Source organism: Rana temporaria, chromosome 10, assembly GCF_905171775.1.
Source record: "Rana temporaria chromosome 10, aRanTem1.1, whole genome shotgun sequence".
NCBI lineage: Eukaryota > Metazoa > Chordata > Amphibia > Anura > Ranidae > Rana > Rana temporaria.
In genome coordinates, this window is record NC_053498.1 from 20,661,629 (window position 1) to 20,679,106 (window position 17,478).

General features: G+C 48.0%; 1 protein-coding gene across 1 annotated transcript in view; it reads left to right on the plus strand.

Annotated features, from left to right (window-relative positions):
- Positions 1-496: 496 nt before the first annotated feature.
- Positions 497-17,478, plus strand: part of LOC120916398 (urokinase plasminogen activator surface receptor-like) — a 28,462-nt gene continuing 11,480 nt past the window's right edge. Inside the window, exons 1-4 of the mRNA XM_040327353.1 lie at positions 497-623; positions 7,906-8,025; positions 10,960-11,106; positions 12,772-12,915. Of these exons, the coding sequence (XP_040183287.1) occupies positions 563-623; positions 7,906-8,025; positions 10,960-11,106; positions 12,772-12,915 (472 nt within the window). The 5' untranslated portion in view covers positions 497-562. The remainder of the gene's footprint in view (positions 624-7,905; positions 8,026-10,959; positions 11,107-12,771; positions 12,916-17,478) is intronic.

The following is a 17,478-nucleotide window of genomic DNA, read 5'->3' on the forward strand; positions in this document are numbered from 1 at the left end:
CTCTGGAATAAGATTAGGGCGGCGGTGATGACTCAGGCAGTGTCACGTATCAGTAGCTGGCAGGTAGAAGTATGGGCACAGCACGGGTGCACAGAGAACGCAACAGCGGGTGCTACAAGCTGCGAGCATTCGACCCTTTAAATAGCTGACCGGAGTTCAGCTTTAACCAGCCTGCCTTTACTTACTATAGGTTTTGGGTGGGCTATTCCGGTGGTCATCCATATTCAAACAGCATATATGGGAAAATGTATTAATTTTTTATCATATTTAATATTGACAAAGGTTATATAGTATATATAATGCATACAATACCATATACACAACATATAAAACAATAAAGATACAATGACCCATTAAATGATAGGGTTAATCAATAGAGTGCCAATTAGGAAGTAGTCTGGCAAGGACGTAGATATCAAGCCCAGACTCGCAGGTATCAGTAGAAGAACCATCGCCCTCGCTGTCACCCCTCCCAAGTCCTCCCATAAAAGGAGCAGAAGGACCTGTTTATATTCAGCATCAGGCAGCCAGCTGACACACACCTCTTCATCAGTCACCCAGGATGCACAGCAGTATGAGACCCCTTCTCCACTTCGTGCTCTTCATCGCCCTTGTGGGTCCAAGTAAGTCTCTATTTACTGTATTGATGGTGGCCAATAATGGCTATAGACATTAGGAGGCGCCATTTCACTGCCCTCAGGCATTCTGATTGGCTAAGCCAGTCTAAGTTCTCAACCTTCTGTACCATGGAGGAACCCTTAAAATTATCTTTAGGTCTAAAAAATCATTCTATCTACAGCTCAAAATACATTAGCATAGTCAATACATTGTAGGTACTGTATATTAACAAAAGAATAAGAAATGTACCCAGGGCTGGGACAAGGGGTGGGCAGGAGAGATAGCTGCCCGGGGCAGCACTTGGGGCACAGTGACAGCATTTGGGGCACAGTGGCAACACTTGCGGCACAGTGGCAACACTTGCGGCACAGTGGCAACACAGAGGCTGTACTTGGGGCACAGTGGCAACATTAGGGGCACAGTGGCAGTACTTGGGGCACAGTGGCAACATTTGGGGCACAGTGGCAACACTTGGGGCACAGTGGCAACACTTGGGGCACAGTGGCAACATTTAATAAGAACAGTGGCAGCATTTGGGGCACAGTGGCAGCATTTGGGGCACATTGGAAGCATTTGGTGCACAGGGTCAACGTTTGAACTCAGAGAACCCCTGCTAAAAATGATTCCATCTACAGCTCAAAATACATTAGCATAGTCAATACATTGTAGGTACTGTATATTAACAAAATAATAAGAAATTTACCCAGGGCTGGGACAAGGGGTGGGCAGAAGGGCTGGCCGCCCAGGGCAGCACTTGGGGCACAGTGGCAGCACTTGGGGCACAGTGGCAGCACTTGGGGGCACAGTGGCAGCACTTGGGGGCACAGTGGCAGCATTTAATAAGCACAGTGGTAGCATTTGGGGCACATTGGAAGCATTTGGTGCAGTGTCAACGGTTGAACTCAGGGAACCCCTGCTAAAAATGATTCTATCTACAGCTCAATAAAAGCAACAATCAGCGCACAAATACAGTTAAACTAAAAATATTGCAAGCTGAACACAAAAAAAAAAAAAGGTAATCACGACCTCAAATATAGCAAATGAAAAAAATATGTAAGTGCAGCGCAATGAAAGTCCATATAAAAGTAACTGAAGATGACACCCAGTGATACAGCAAAAACTCTTCAAACGAAAGTGATGTAACCTCCACCAACAAGACAAATGCTTCCTTACCAGATGGGATGGACCATTTGCGTTAACAACTGGTCAAAACAGCTTGGTCTCACCATAGGAGAGAAGACGCGGATGGATCCAGCCGAGTGGTAAGTAATCCGATTGGGTCACCACTGCTGACGAAGTCCAATCGGACGTAATGTGCGTACGGGGGGGGGGGAGCTTTGTGACGTCACCCGCGTCCTTTCCATTGCTGTTTGCGGCTGTACACCACGCTACATGCCATGCTTTTTTATGGTTTTAATCTTATTCGCTATACCAGACGGTAGTCCTCCAGTGGATTTCCCTGTGCCTATTGTCCAGTCCAGGACTTTTGCTGTATAGTGAACTTTTTTACCCTTGGAATAAAATACAAACAGTCTACACTGAGATCGTGTTTTCTGTTGTTTTTTCATATCTGATCGGATTACTTACCACTCGGCTGGATCCATCCGCGTCTTCTCTCCTATGGTGAGACCAAGCTGTTTTGACCAGTTGTTAACGCAAATGGTCCATCCCATCTGGTAAGGAAGCATTTCTCTTGTTGGTGGAGGTTACATCACTTTCGTTTGAAGAGTTTTCGCTGTATCACTGGGTGTCATCTTCAGTTACTTTTATATGGACTTTCATTGCGCTGCACTTACATATTTTTTTCCTTATCTACAGCTCAAAATACGTTAGCATAGTCAATACATTGTAGGTACTATATATTAATAAAAGAATAAGAAATGTACCCAGGGCTGGGACAAGGAGTGGGCAGGAGGGGTAGCCACCCAGGGCAGCACTTAAGGCACAGTAGCAACATTTGGGGCACAGTGACAACACTTGGGGCACAGTGGCAGAACTTGGGGCACAGTGGCAGAACTTGGGGCACAGTGGCAGAACTTGGGGCACAGTGGCAACATTTAATGGGCACAGTGGCAACATTTAATGGGCACAGTGGCAACATTTAATGGGCACTGTGGCAACATTTAATGGGCACAGTGGCAACATTTAATGGGCACAGTGGCAACGTTTGATGGGCACAGTGGCTGCGTTTGATGGGCACAGTGGCTGCGTTTGATGGGCACAGTGGCTGCGTTTGATGGGGTTTTTTTTTCAGAATTTTTCAGTTTGTTTGCGCCCCCCCAAAATATCACTAGTTGAGCCAGCCAAATGTCACTAACACCGCTCATGATCAAGATTTGACAACTTTCGGGACCATCCAGGGCAGGGCCGTCTTTAATGTTGCCTGTTTCCTACTGCGCATGCGCGACTCGCACAGCGCTTTGTGAATGGGGGGCTGCCTCCTGGGATACACACAGTTCCCAGAAGGCAGCGTGCCCCATTCAACAGAAGCCATCGCGACGGAGGACGAAGAAGAAGAAGACTGCGGTGGAGGAAGAGGCAAAAGAGCTAGTTCTGCTTAGCAACAGCCCTTTCTGGTGAGTATACGTTTTTTTTTTTTTTGGTAAAAAAAAAAAAAAGGTGGAACTCCACTACAGCCCCGATCCAGGGAGCGAGTCCATGAAAATAAGTGGAAGACTTTCCTGTGTGCCATCGGCATATTAGGTACAATGGTCGGTGACTCAAGTATTGAATCCATTGGATCAGCATTGGAGCCAGGCAGAGAAGCCAGCCACAGTAATGTTCCTGTGTCTCCCAGTACAGGTCCTCTTTATTCACTCTGCATTGCTACAATGAAGATCTATAAAGTAAATTGAGGTTTATAAAAGCTTGCATTGCTTTCTGTTGCCAGTAAGGCAATTATCCTTTAATGTTTGGATACAATGATGTCATGACTGTACACTATTATCTCCTGTATACAGTATATACATCTGTGTACAAGGCTCATCGCTCAGAGTGTAAAACTTTGACATTCACTCAGGAAAAGCTTACATCGAGTCACTTTCTAGTAAAAAAAAAAAATTCCATTGTTGCTCATTAAGAAAAAAAAATAATAATAAACCACGCCCCTTTTTATTTGGGTAGTAGTGATAGCCCTTGCTGTGCTTCTTCTATAAAATGTACAGCAAATGGCCTCCTCCCATATAAATCTGACCTCCAGGTGGCAGCGTGACATCCAAAGTGAAGAACAAAAATGCCTTTAGTTCTAATTCACATCGTTTTTTGGGGTACATTTTGTTATTACATCTTAAAATATTGTATGTATTATACAAAGTGTAGCAATACTGCAATATGATGTATACTCTGTATTATAATGAACAATAAAGTAGTCAATATTTGTCCAAATATTTTATATTATAAAAAAAATCTTATAAAAAAAACTTAAAAAAAGGAAATAGAGGAATTGAATAAGAGGGTAATAGGATGGTGGTAATTAGGGATGTCCCGATACCGATACTAGTATCGGTATCGATACCGAGCATTTCCCGAGTACTTGTACTCGGGGAAATGCTCCGATGCTTCACCCGATACCTGGACAGTCAGGTATCGGGTGGTGGGGGGGAGTTACAAGTCTTCTCCGTGCTGTCTTCTCCCTCTCCGTACCGCTCTCCCCCCCATGCTGTCTTCTCCCTCTCCGTGCCGCTCTCCCCCCATGCTGTCTTCTCACTCTCCGTGCCGCTCTCCCCCCATGCTGTCTTCTCCCTCTCCGTACCGCTCTCCCTCCGTGCCGTCTTCTCCCTCTCCGTACCGCTCTCCCCCCCCATGCTGTCTTCTCCCTCTCCGTGCCGCTCTCCCCCCATGCTGTCTTCTCCCTCTCCGTACCGCTCTCCCTCCGTGCTGTCTTCTCCCTCTCCGTACCGCTCTCCCCCCCATGCTGTCTTCTCCCTCTCCGTGCCGCTCTCCCCCCCATGCTGTCTTCTCACTCTCCGTGCCGCTCTCCCCCCATGCTGTCTTCTCCCTCTCCGTACCGCTCTCCCTCCGTGCCGTCTTCTCCCTCTCCGTACCGCTCTCCCCCCGTGCTGTCTTCTCCCTCTCCGTGCCGCTCTTCCCCCTCCCCGTGCTGTCTTCTCCCTCCGTGCCGCTCTTCCCCCGTGCTGTCTTCTCCCTCTCCGTGCCGCTCTCCCCCCATGCTGTCTTCTCCCTCTCCGTGCCGCTCTCCCCCCATGCTGTTTTCTCCCTCTCCGTACCGCTCTCCCTCCGTGCCGTCTTCTCCCTCTCCGTACCGCTCTCCCCCCGTGCTGTCTTCTCCCTCTCTGTGCCGCTCTTCCCCCGTGCTGTCTTCTCCCTCTCCGTGCCGCTCTCCCCCATGCTGTCTTCTCCCTCTCCGTGCCGCTCTTCTCCCCATGCTGTCTTCTCCCACTCTGTGCTGCTCTTCCCCCCGTGCTGTCTTGTCCCCCTCCGTGCCGCTCTCCCCCCCGTGCTGTCTTCTCCCCCCGTGCTGCTCTCCCCCCGGTGCTGTCTTCTTCCTCTCCGTGCCGCTCTCCCCCGTGCTGTCTTCTCGCTCTCTGTGCCGCTCTCCCCCGGTGCTGTCTTCTCCCCCCATGCTGTCTTTTCCCTCTCCTTGCTGCTCTGCCCCCGTGCTGTCTTCTCTCTCTCCGTGCCGCTCTCCCCCGTGCTGTCTTCTCCCTCTCTGTGCCGCTCTTCCCCCGGTGCTGTCTTCTCCCTCTCCGTGCCGCTCTCCCCCCATGCTGTCTTTTCCCTCTCCTTGCTGCTCTGCCCCCGTGCTGTCTTCTCCCTCTCCGTGCCGCTCTTCCCCTGTGCTTTCTTCTCCCTCTCCGTGCCGCTCTTCCCCCGTGCTGTCTTGTCCCCCTCCGTGCGGCTCTCCCCCGTGCTGTCTTCTCCCCCCGTGCTGTCTTATCCCTCTCCGTGCCGCTCTCCCCCTGTGCTGTCTTATCCCTCTCCGTGCCGCTCTCCCCCTGTGCTGTCTTATCCCTCTCCGTGCCGCTCTCCCCCGTGCTGTCTTATCCCTCTCCGTGCCGCTCTTCCCCCGTGCCGTCTTCTCCCCCTCCGTGCCACTCAATCCCCGTGCTGTCTTCTCCCCCTCCGTGCCGCTCTTCCCCCGTGCTGTCTTCTCCCCCTCCGTGCCGCTCTCCCCCCATGCTGTCTTTTCCCCCTCCCTGTCGCTCTACCCCCGTGCCGTCTTCTCTCCCCCCGGTGCCATCTTCTCCCCCCCCCGTGCCGTCTCCCCCCCCCACCGTGCCGTCTTCTTCCCCCTTCGTGCTGTCTTCTCCCCCCTCCGTGCCGCTCTCCCCCCCTCAATTTGTCAGGATGGAGAGCAGAGGTAGGAGCCGCTAAATCCTACCTTTTCCGAATGAACAGAGTCAGTGATCACTGACTCTGTCCATTCACATAACTGAGCATCGTAACCTGTGTTTACAATGCTTCAGTTTATGAATGGAGAGGAGCTTCTCTCCATTCATTTTAGCTGACGCTGCAGAGAAAGGGGCTGGGGAATCTGTGTCCTTAGTCCCTTTCTCTGTCTTAAAGGGGAGATGTCAGAGGTCTGTTAAGACCCCTGATATCTCTCCAAAGACCCTCAACAGGGCTGATTAAAAAAAAAAAAAAAAAAAAAAAAAAATTGCAATAAATAATTTAAAAAAATCTTAAAATGTAAATAATAATAATAATAATAATAATAATAATAATAATAATAATAATAAAAAATACACACACTAACAATCCACTACCCCCCCCTTTAAAAAAAAAAAAAAAAAATCACTGTAAAAAAAAAATACCGCCACTGTCACATGACATTAAAAAAAAAGTATCGGTGTTCGGTATCGGCGAGTACTTGAAAAAAGTATCGGTACTTGTACTCTGTCTCAAAAAAAAGGTATCGGGACAACCCTAGTGGTAATCTCCTGTGGGAATACCAGTTTATAATACTTAACCACTTCAGCCCCGGACCATTTGGGTGGTCAAAGACCGGGCCACTTTATGCGATTTGGCACTGCGTCGCTTTAACTGACAATTGCGTGGTCGTGCCACATGGCTCCCAAACAAAATTGATGTCCTTTTTTCCCCCACAAATAGAGCTTTCTTTTGGTAGTATTTCATCACCTCTGCGGTTTTTTATTTTTTGCGCTATAAACAAAAATAGAGCGACAATTTTAAAAAAAATATATAAAAAAACATTTTTTCCTTCTACATATTTTCGGTAAAAAAAAAAAAAAAAAATCGCAATACGCATTTATTGATTGGTTTGCGCAAAAGTTATAGCGTTTACAAAATAGGGGATAGTTTTATTGCATTTTTATTATTATTTTTTTACTAGTAATGGCAGCAATCAGTTATTTTTTTCATGACTGTGACATTATGGCGGACGCATCGGACACTTTTGATACATTTTTGGGACCATTGTCATTTTTACAGCGATCAGTGCTATAAAAAATGCACTGGTTACTGTGAAAATGACACTGGCAGTGAAGGGGTTAACCACTAGGTGGCGCTGTAGGGGTTAAGTGTTCCCTGCCTTGTGTTTCTAACTGTAGGGGGGATGGGCTCTGTGTCACATGACACTGATCTCCGCTCAGTACACTGAGCCAAGATCAGTGTCATTCTCACTAGGCAGAGCAAGGAGATGCTTGTTCACACAATCCCTGCGGCGATCGAGTCCGCGGGACCCGCGTTCCAACTCACGGGGGAAGGCGGCAGGGTCGCAAGCTTTATCACGGGAGCGTGCCCGCAAAAGCTTTCCACCATGCTCGCTCGCATGAAGGTGGAAAGCTCTTGCGAGGAGGAGCTGAGACAGCCGCAGAGGGACCCCAGAAGACCAGATTTGGGGACACTCTGTGCAAAACGAGCTGCACAGTGGAGGTAAGTATAACATGTTTGTTATTTTACAAAAATTTTTAGTATTTCTGAGTGTTTCCAAACGGCTCCGAACCGTTCCGCGTATCACGGCGCCCCCGAACCTCTGGCCAAATGCGGTATTTCACACCCAATTAGCATGAATTCTGCTCGTTTCGTGAGATAACACTCGCAAACCGAGTCAGGATTTAAAAAAAAAAGTTGCTTGTTATTCAAAACGCTCGTTAACCGCGTTACTCGTAAACCAAGGTTCCACTGTACAGTAAGACAACAAAAGTGAGGAGGTAAAAATTGTATATTTCAGAGAAGAAATTATAAAAAAAATGTTATTACCACGTTGAAGCCACATTTGGTGAAATAGATTATTTATAATTTTTTTGGATATACTGTAGCTTCGTTTTTTTATAATAAAGTATACATTGCTTTTTGTTTCACTAGCTTCCAGCCTCCAGTGTTTCCATTTTAATGGCCTGCCAGACCACGCCCATGAGGAACAGGTGATGAAAACTTGTGAGAGCACTCACCAACACTGCTCCTCCTCACTTTTTACATATAGAGGTGAGTATCAGACCCCCTCAAGTCAAACATGTAATGAGACAAGTCTTGTACCTGACTGCTGCTGTCACACGTGAAGAAGGAGGAGCTTATGCTAATACGTTCTTATCAAAGTTACATCATGACTGTTGGAGATACGAATAAAAGGGGATTGTGTGCTCCTCAGGGGGGGTCAACAAACGTGAGGTGCTCCTGCCTATCTGCTAGCAAAGATTCAGTGGTGAGGTGCACCTGGCTCTCTGTTAGGCAGGAGCATCTCACCACTGAATCTTTGCCAACAGAGAGGCAGGAGCTCCTTCCCACTGAATCTCTGCTAACAGACAGGCAGGATCTCTTCACCACTGAATCTCTGCTAACATGCATTAGCCCCTCACCACTGAATCTCTGCTAGCAGATAGCAGAGATTTAGTGGTGAGATGCTCCTGCCTATCTGCTAGCAGAGATTCAGTGGTGAGGTGCTCCAGCCTCTCTGTTAGCAGAGATTCAGTGGTGAGGGGCTAATGCACGTTAGCAGAGATTCAGTGGTGAAGAGATCCTGCCTGTCTGTTAGCAGAGATTCAGTGGGAAGAAGCTCCTGCCTGTCTGTTAGCAGAGATTCAGTGGGAGGGAGCTCCTTCTTGTCTGTTAGCAGAGATTCAGTAGGAACAAGCTCCTGTCCGTTAGCAGAGATTCAGTGGGAAGAAGCTCCTGCCTGTCTGTTAGCAGAGATTCCGTGGAAATGAGCTCCTTCTTGTCTGTTAGCAGAGATTCAGTGGGAAGGAGCTCCTGCCTGTTAGCAGAGATTCAGTGGGAGGGAGCTCCTTCTTGTCTGTTAGCAGAGATTCAGTGGGAAAGAGCTCCTGTCTGTCTGTTAGCAGAGATTCAGTGGGAAAGAGCTCCTGTCTGTCTGTTAGCAGAGATTCAGTGGGAAGGAGCTACTTCTTGTCTGCTAGCAGAGATTCAGTGGGAAGGAGCTCCTGTCTGTTAGCAGAGATTCAGTGGTAGGGAGCTCCTTCTTGTCTGTTAGCAGAGATTCAGTGGGAGGGAGCTCCTTCTTGTCTGTTAGCAGAGATTCAGTGGGAGGGAGCTCCTTCTTGTCTGTTAGCAGAGATTCAGTGGGAGGGAGCTCCTTCTTGTCTGTTAGCAGAGATTCAGTGGGAGGGAGCTCCTTCTTGTCTGTTAGCAGAGATTCAGTGGGAAGGAGCTTCTGCCTGTCTGTTAGCAGAGATTCAGTAGGGAGGAGCCCCTGTCTGTCTGTTATCAGAGATTCAGTGGGAAGGAGCTCCTTCTTGTCTGTTAACAGAGATTCAGTGGGAATATGCTCCTTGTCTGTTAGCAGAGATTCAATGGAAATTAGCTCCTTCTTGTCTGTTATCAGAGATTCAGTGGGAAGGAGCTCCTTCTTGTCTGTTAACAGATATTCAGTGGGAGGAAGCTCCTTCGTGTCTGTTAGCAGAGATTCAGTGGGAAGGAGCGTCTGCCTGTCTGTTATCAGAGATTCAGTGGGAAGGAGCCCCTTCTTGTCTGTTAGCAGAGATTCAGTGGGAAGAAACTCCTGCCTGTCCATTAGCAGAGATTCAATGGAAATGAGCTCCTGTCTGTCTGTTAGCAGAGATTCAGTAGGGAGGAGCCCCTGTCTGTCTGTTAGCAGAGATTCAGTAGGGAGGAGCCCCTGTCTTATCAGAGATTCAGTAGGGAGGAGCCCCTGTCTGTCTGTTAGCAGAGATTCAGTAGGGAGGAGCCACTGTGTCTGTTAGCAGAGATTTAGTAGGGAGGAGCCCCTGTGTCTGTTAGCAGGCAGTAAATAAATGCACCTTGTCATTGAAAGAATTAAGCAACAAAACAAGAAGCTTTACTTGCAAGATATAAGATTGAAGGGCCAGAGAGCTGCTGCTTTCCTGGGTTTACATTACAAGCACCTCTGTAGGGATATTGCCATTACTTATCAAGAGGTGTATTGTCTATGGGTATAGAGCAGGGGTGGGCAACTGCCACCCTCCCGCTGTTGCGGAACTACAAGTCCCATCATCCCTCTGGAAGTAACTGCCAGCCTTCCCATCCAGCTTTGGGAGTTATCCTTGTATCCGTCAGTCTTGCCATGCCTCATGGGACATGTAGTTCCACAACAGCTGGAGGACGGCGTTTGCCTATCCTTGGTATAGAGCAGTGGTTCTCAACCTGGGGGTCGGGACCCCCTTGGGGGTCAAATGGCAATTTGCCAGGGGTCACCAAATCCTGGGCTGTTCCTGAAGCCTGCAGCACTCTCAGCCTTTTCACAGCCAGGAGCCTGTGGCCGCCCAGTTGGGCTGCTCCTGGAGCCCTTGCCTGCCCATTCAGTTCACAGCATGGCTGTGGGGCAGAGACTAGAGGTCAGCCGACTGGTGAGAAATGTGAAGTGGGAAGGGCTGGAGGAGACCCTATCTCCTGATTTTGGCATAGGTGTCAGAACTCCCCGCCAGCACCCCCCCCCCCCTGACCAAGAGCATCTAAGCTGGCTGATCAGAACTCCTTGCCAGCACCCCCCCCCCCAAGGGGTAAGAGAAGGAATAAAAGTAGAGAATACATGGAAGGGAGAGGAAAAGAGGGAGAGGAACAAAGAAAAAAGGGAGAGAAAGAATAAGAGAAAGAACAAGAAAGATGACTAGAGAGAGGGGTGGGGGGACAAGAAATTAAGATAGAGAGATAAAAGTGAAAGAAAGGAAAACAGAGTGTGGTACATCCTAAACTGTACCAGAAGGGGGTTTTAATACTGTACGAGTGTAGGGGACTTAGGGATCCCTAAATGTCCGTGGGCTAGGGGCGTAAATTACTTGTCTGGCCTTAGGTGCTGAAAACCCACGCTACAAAAATTCTACTGTTAGGGGTCCCCACAACTTGGGAAATTTTATCAAGGGGTCACAGCACTAGAAAGGTTGAGAACCACTGGTATAGAGTAACTGGTATTATTTTCACCTCTAGATCTATTGAACGGAGAGGTGTTGGTGAAGGGTTGTTCTACCGGGAATACCTGCAACCAAACGCAGAGCGGCCCTGTGAAATTCATCCACACCAAGGAAACCGTCCTGTGCTGCGACACCGAATTGTGCAATGAACACTTGATGCCAGGTGGGTACCGATTCTCAACAAACAGGTAAGATTGGCTACATAAAGGGGGGTTCACAACTCAGGAACCAACAAGGATACAAATATGGGAGCCGACATCTCTGACTTCCCTGAGGTTGTCATCGCCATCATAAGGGGTAGCAGGGGTCACAATCGCAACCCCACCACTAGCTCCAGCCTCCCTGTCATATTATCATATCCGCCACAAAGTTCAGCTCCGATCTGCCCAAGGGTCCCACAGCCACGCTCCAGTACTGAGCTTCCACTTTGCCTTCCACAGTCCACACTACTCTGTTCTCATTGGCTGGGGACAAGCTGTGAGCCTTTTCCTGAATGGAGAGGAGCTCAGGGTGAGCAACTTTTGCATCGGAGCCCACAAGCTTCAAGTAGGGTGACCACATTTCCAAACTACCATTCAGGGACACCCTCCTTCCCAAAAATCAGCTTGTGCTGTAACGAATCACAGCACAGTGATTGGACACAAGAGGCGGGATTTATGATTTCTCCAATCACAAGCAGGGGGCGGGGATTGTGCTCCTCCAGGCATTCCCGGGCCAGGACAAGGACAGTCGGTGAGTAAAGTGGCGATTTCAGATTGGCCCGGGGGGGGGGGGGGGGGCTGTCTATGTCAGTTTCATTCCGGGACACTGTATTGTCCTGGAATAAGGGTGCCCGGGAGTCGGGACAGACCTGCAAAATGCGGGACTGTCCCGGGCAATCCGGGACACGTGGTCACCCAAGCTTCAAGCTATGCCTCTGATCCTCCCAACCAGTGTGTAGGAAAAGCAGAGCACCCTGGTAAAGCCTGCACACGCATGGAAAGCACACCAGCTCCATACTGATATGAAAATTAGGGGAAACAAATGCGCAAACCAACAAGGGGGTGGGGTGGGAGGAAAAGACTAAACAAATGTGTAGCAGCCATCTAGTAAGGCCCAGATTCACAGAGGGAAAGGCGCACATTACGCCGCCGTAGAGCACACACCGTACGGCACGCCAACGTATCGCGCAGAGGCAAGCATTGCATTCAGCAAGCCAGTGCTCCCAACGCTGCGCCAGCGTGGCGTGTGTTTCGTAGGCGCACGCCGGCGTAGGTGGAAGTGGGCGTGACCCCATGCAAACGATGGGCCGAGCGCCAGACAGGTACGTATCACGAACTGCGCATGCGCCGTGACGTGGACGCATGTACAGCACCCCCCTGCGCCTGCTCACAACCACGCCGGCACAACTGCCTAAGCTACGCCGGATCACCGCGTAGGCCGTGAACATAACGTACGCCCAGCCAGACACACGTCCAACGCACAATACGCCGGCTTGTGTTCCCTGGTGCAGACCTGTGCATGTCTGTTGCCGGGTTGCACCTCATTTATGGGGAATAACTTTACGCCGGACGTACAGCTTACGCGCATCTCGTGTAGCATGCGCGTAAGTTGTGAATCAGCGTATTTCCCTCATTTGCATGTTTGAATGGCTAATCAATGGGAGCAGCACCATGCGCCCAGCCCATATGTGCGCCCAACCTACGCCGGCGTGTGCAAGCTACGTCAGCGGGGTGTAGCCTGTTTTTAGGCGCATGTTGGTTCGTGGGTCTGCCGCACACATATGCCGGCGTGAGTCCACAGCTTCAAGACGAGAGTACTAACCACCAAATTACTGTTAACATTGCAGATCTAGGAGAGGATCCACGGATAGAGTGTCTGGCATGTCAAGGAAATCCCTCATCTTGTGATGGCAGCGGTCATCCAAGCCTAAGATGTGGCCCATCCCAGAAAACCTGCATTGAGGTCTCCATCACCACTGCACTCAGTCAAGGTGTGTACCATCATTTACTACAGTTTTAATGAAAAAAATAAAAATAATAACGATAATATATATATATATATATATATATATATATATATATATATATATATATATATATATATATATATATTCAGAAATATTGCATACATTTATCTTCAGCCAGTAGGTGGAGCTCTAGGCTCTTTTTTATGTGCTTTATGTGCTATCCTTGCCTGCTTTGCTTATAAAAATCATGTTGTTTACAGAGATCAGTAGCTCAACATGAAATATAAATGTGTATGAGTCAGAGCAGTAAATCACCCCCTTCCACTCATGCACACATACACACGCTCTAGTATTGTAAGCAACTACCTTTGCTGTATCTTAGGGCCAGATTCAGGTAGAAGTGCGGCGGCGTAACGTATCGTAGATACGTTACACCGCCGCAAGTTTTCATCGCAAGTGCCTGATTCACAAAGCACTTGCGATTAAAACTACGCCGGCGGCCTCCGGCGTAAGCCCGCGTAATTTAAATGGGCGTGTACCATTTAAATTAGGCGCGCTCCCGCGCCGGACCTACTGCGCATGCTCCGTTTCGTAACTCCCGCCGTGCTTTGCGCGAAGTGACGCCATTCTTTCGAACGGCGACGCGCAAATCCGTATTCCCGGACGGCTTACGCAAACGACGTGAATTTTTAAATTTCGACGCGGGAACGACGGCCATACTTTATACAGCAATACGATTGCTGTGTAAAGTTAAGGCACCAAAAACGACGACTAACTTTGCGACGGGAAACTAGACGTAGCGAACGCAAAAATCCGTCGTGGATCGCCGTAACTCCTAATTTGCATACCCGACGCTGGTTTACGACGCAAACTCCCCCCAGCGGCGGCCGCGGTACTGCATCCTAAGATCCGACAGTTTAAAACAATTACACCTGTCGGATCTTAGGGATATCTATGCGTAACTGATTCTATGAATCAGTCGCATAGATACTCTGAGAGATACGACGGAGTATCTCCGCTGTGAATCTGGCCCAAGATGTTTATGGTACCGAAAACCAACTTACTCTAAATAGGGAACCAGTAAGTGATCCAGTCCATCACTTTCCACCGAAAGACAACACATAGCTTTTTTTTGGGTGGAGTTGGCCTTTAAAAAAAAAAAAAAAAACACCAGCCTGCTGACGATTCAGAATTCAGTCCCATGAAACCCAGAAAATGGTTTCTCTTTTATTGCCTGCAAGCTGTTTATATAGCAGAGAAACTGTTAGAACTTTTATTGCTTGGTTTTATGTTCGTGGGACCCGCCTCTCGCGTCACGCTACCTGATGGAGCTTTCTAATAGAACTTGTTTATCGGAGGCTGATTCATTTATAGGACTGAGCCTGTAGCCATGTATACAGGAGAAGATGAAAGAAGCTGAAATGGCATTTTTGTTTCTGATATCGCCCTTTTTTGTTTTTTCTGAAATGACGCATTGCTTTTGTACGGTGACACCCGGCGACATTTTATTGAAGCAGTACCGGGACAAGCCCTTCTGGTGCCCAAGGCGAGGATGCCAAAGTGACCCGCCCACCCACCAAGTTCTTTCATTCAGAAGCTACAAAATTTAACACAAAAAAAAGGTTAACTAAATTAAAAATGCAAATGTTATGGTTAAAGCAAAATAATTACCGTATTTATCGGCGTATAACGCGCACTTTTTTCCCCTTAAAATCAGGGAAAAATCGTGGGTGTGCGTTATACACCGATCCTGTCTTTGTCGGCTACCTCAGAGCGCCGCCGACAAAGACCGAGCCGACCGAATCCATTTTTCCTTCTACTCGTGAAATGTTCCCTGTGTCACTGGCTGCAATACAACCCCAAAGCATGATTGATCCACCCCCATGCTTCACAGTTGGACAGAGGTTCTTTTCATTAAATTCTGTGCCCTTTCTTCTCCAAACGTACCTTTGCTCATGCCGGCCAAAAAGTTCTATTTTAACCTCATCGGTCCACAGAACTTGTTTCCAAAATCCATCAGGCTTGTCTATATGTTCATTTGCAAAGTTCAAACGCTGATTTTTGTGGTGAGGACGCAGAAGAGGTTTTCTTCTGATGACTCTTCCATGAAGACCATATTTGTACAAGTATCTCTTTATAGTGGAATAGTGTACCACAACTCCAGTGTCTGCCAGATCTTTCTGGAGGGATCGTGCAGTCAAACGTGGGTTTGGAATTGCTTTTCTCACAATCCTGCGAGCTGTTCTGTCTGATATTTTTCTTGGTCTTCCAGATCTTGCTTTAACTTCCACTGTTTCTGATGACTGCCATTTCTTAATTACATTCCGAACAGAGGATATTGACATCTGAAAACGCTTTGCTATCTTCTTATCTTCTTATAGCCTTCTCCAGCTTTGTGAGCGTCAACTATTTTTCAGTTTTCTAGACAACTGCTTAGAAGAACCCATCAGTGGCGGTTGGTCCATAGAGGGCGCTGGAGCGCCGCCCCCTCTGGCTCTCACCGTCACTGAGTCTAATAACACAGATTCATGCATTGCATGAATCTATGTTATTTTCGCCGCTGCTGCTGTTATTCAAATGGTCGGCGCTCATGTCCGGCCATCTGAATAACGCGAGCTGGTTGGCTGTACGGAAATGTCTATCAAAGCCAACAGCTCTGATAGGCTTTCCCAATACAGCCCTCGGGTCCCGGAAGCTTATTCTCGGAGCGCACAGACTGTACGCCACTTGGATAAGAAGACAGGCGTCTCAGCCAATCAGGTTGGCCGGTTCTGGCTACCGGTAACCTGATTGGCTGAGACGCCTGTCAGTCATCGAGGGTGGGAGAAGACATCGTGGGACGTGGATGCATGACTCCAGTAAAGGTAAGTGCCGGGCGGGGGGGGGGGGGAGAAAGCAATTTACAGGGCACAGTGGGGACAATTGGCACAGCGGCGGCCATTGGCACAGCGGCGACCATTAAACGGCACAGTGGTGACAATTGATGGCACAGTGGCTGCGTTTAATGGCATGGCACAGTGGTGACAATGGATGGCACAGTGGCTGCATTTAATGGCATGGCACAGTGGTGACAATGGATGGCACAGTGGCTGCGTTTAATGGCATGGCACAGTGGTGCGAATTGATGGCACAGTGACTGCATTTAATGGCATGGCACAGTGGTGACAATGGATGGCACAGTGGTGACAATGGATGGCACAGTGGTGACAATGGATGGCACAGTGGCTGCGTTTGATGGCATGGAACAGTGGCTGCGTTTGGGCACAGTGAGACTGCAATTTTTTTTTTCTTTGCGCCCCCCCAAAAATATTTTGAGCACCAGCCGCCACTGGAACCCATAGTGCTGATTGTTGGGGCAAGGTCAGATGAATCTGGGCATTTAAAACCTTTGAGATTGACATCACCTGGTCTTCCCAGACGATGATTGAGAACAATCCATGACACTGGCAGGTCTCAGCTTTGCAAAGGGGGCAGTGCATTCTATAAATTCTGTAGGGTGCCCAAACTTTTGCAGACGCCATTTTTTTGTTTTCTGTCATTTTGAAAGTGTAAACGATGGAAATAAAATCGAACTTTTGACATATTATAAGAATGTCTAATCTGTAATTTGATGCCTTTTGGAGATTTTTCCATCTTTCCTTGGCTTCGTTATGCACATTAATACAATTTTTTTACCTGGGGTTCCCAAACTTTCGATCCCCACTGTAAGTGTCCTTATTTTAAAAGTCAGCAGCTGCAGTATTTGTAGCTGCTGACTTTAAAAAAATGGCGAAACTCCGCTTTAAGAAAATGCATAAAATGTGGTAAATACACATATAATCTTCTGGGAAGATTAGCATTGAAAATAATGGTTTGTAGACACAGTCGTCTCTTTAAAGAAAAACTGTCAGCGCAGCTTACATTTGCATACTTGTGTAGCAAATATTTTAAATTATATTGTAAAAAATGTTTTAAAGTACCTGGCGAGATATTCCCAGATCCATAATATATGCAAATGCGATTCCCTGACAGCCCCAACAACCACAGTAATTAGATGTAGGTGCTTAATTCTTACAGCATGTGAATTATTGCTACCAAGACTCTGTTATAAGGTCTTCTTCTACCTCTTCTGAGACCATAGACTTACTGTATGTACAGCGCCATCTAGTGGATGAGAAGGGAAGGAACAGCCAAGGTTTTCTAGGACTCACACATGCCAGCAATGACCTTCGTAGAAGGAATAGTAGATTAATAAAAGTAGCGCTACACCCGCAGGAGCCACTGGTGAATGACGGTATCTTCCACAGCACTCTGGAGTCAAGAAACAGTCCTTGCAGCTTTGTTTTTGTATTTTATTAGGGGTATTGAATTTGGAAAGGGTATTATGGGGTGCCTACTTGATCAAGGGTCACAACTATATACAGTCCGTATACACACACACTTCTCCCCCACCTCCAGCACAGTCTTGCTTGTAGAACTACATCTCCCAGGACCAGTTGGCACTATATGGATGGTCTGACAAGAGGGCAATCAGACAAATAGCAAATGCCCTTTACAGGCAGGGACCGCAGGCCCCCTTTGTTAGTGTAAAAAGTCCTAGTGCCCAGC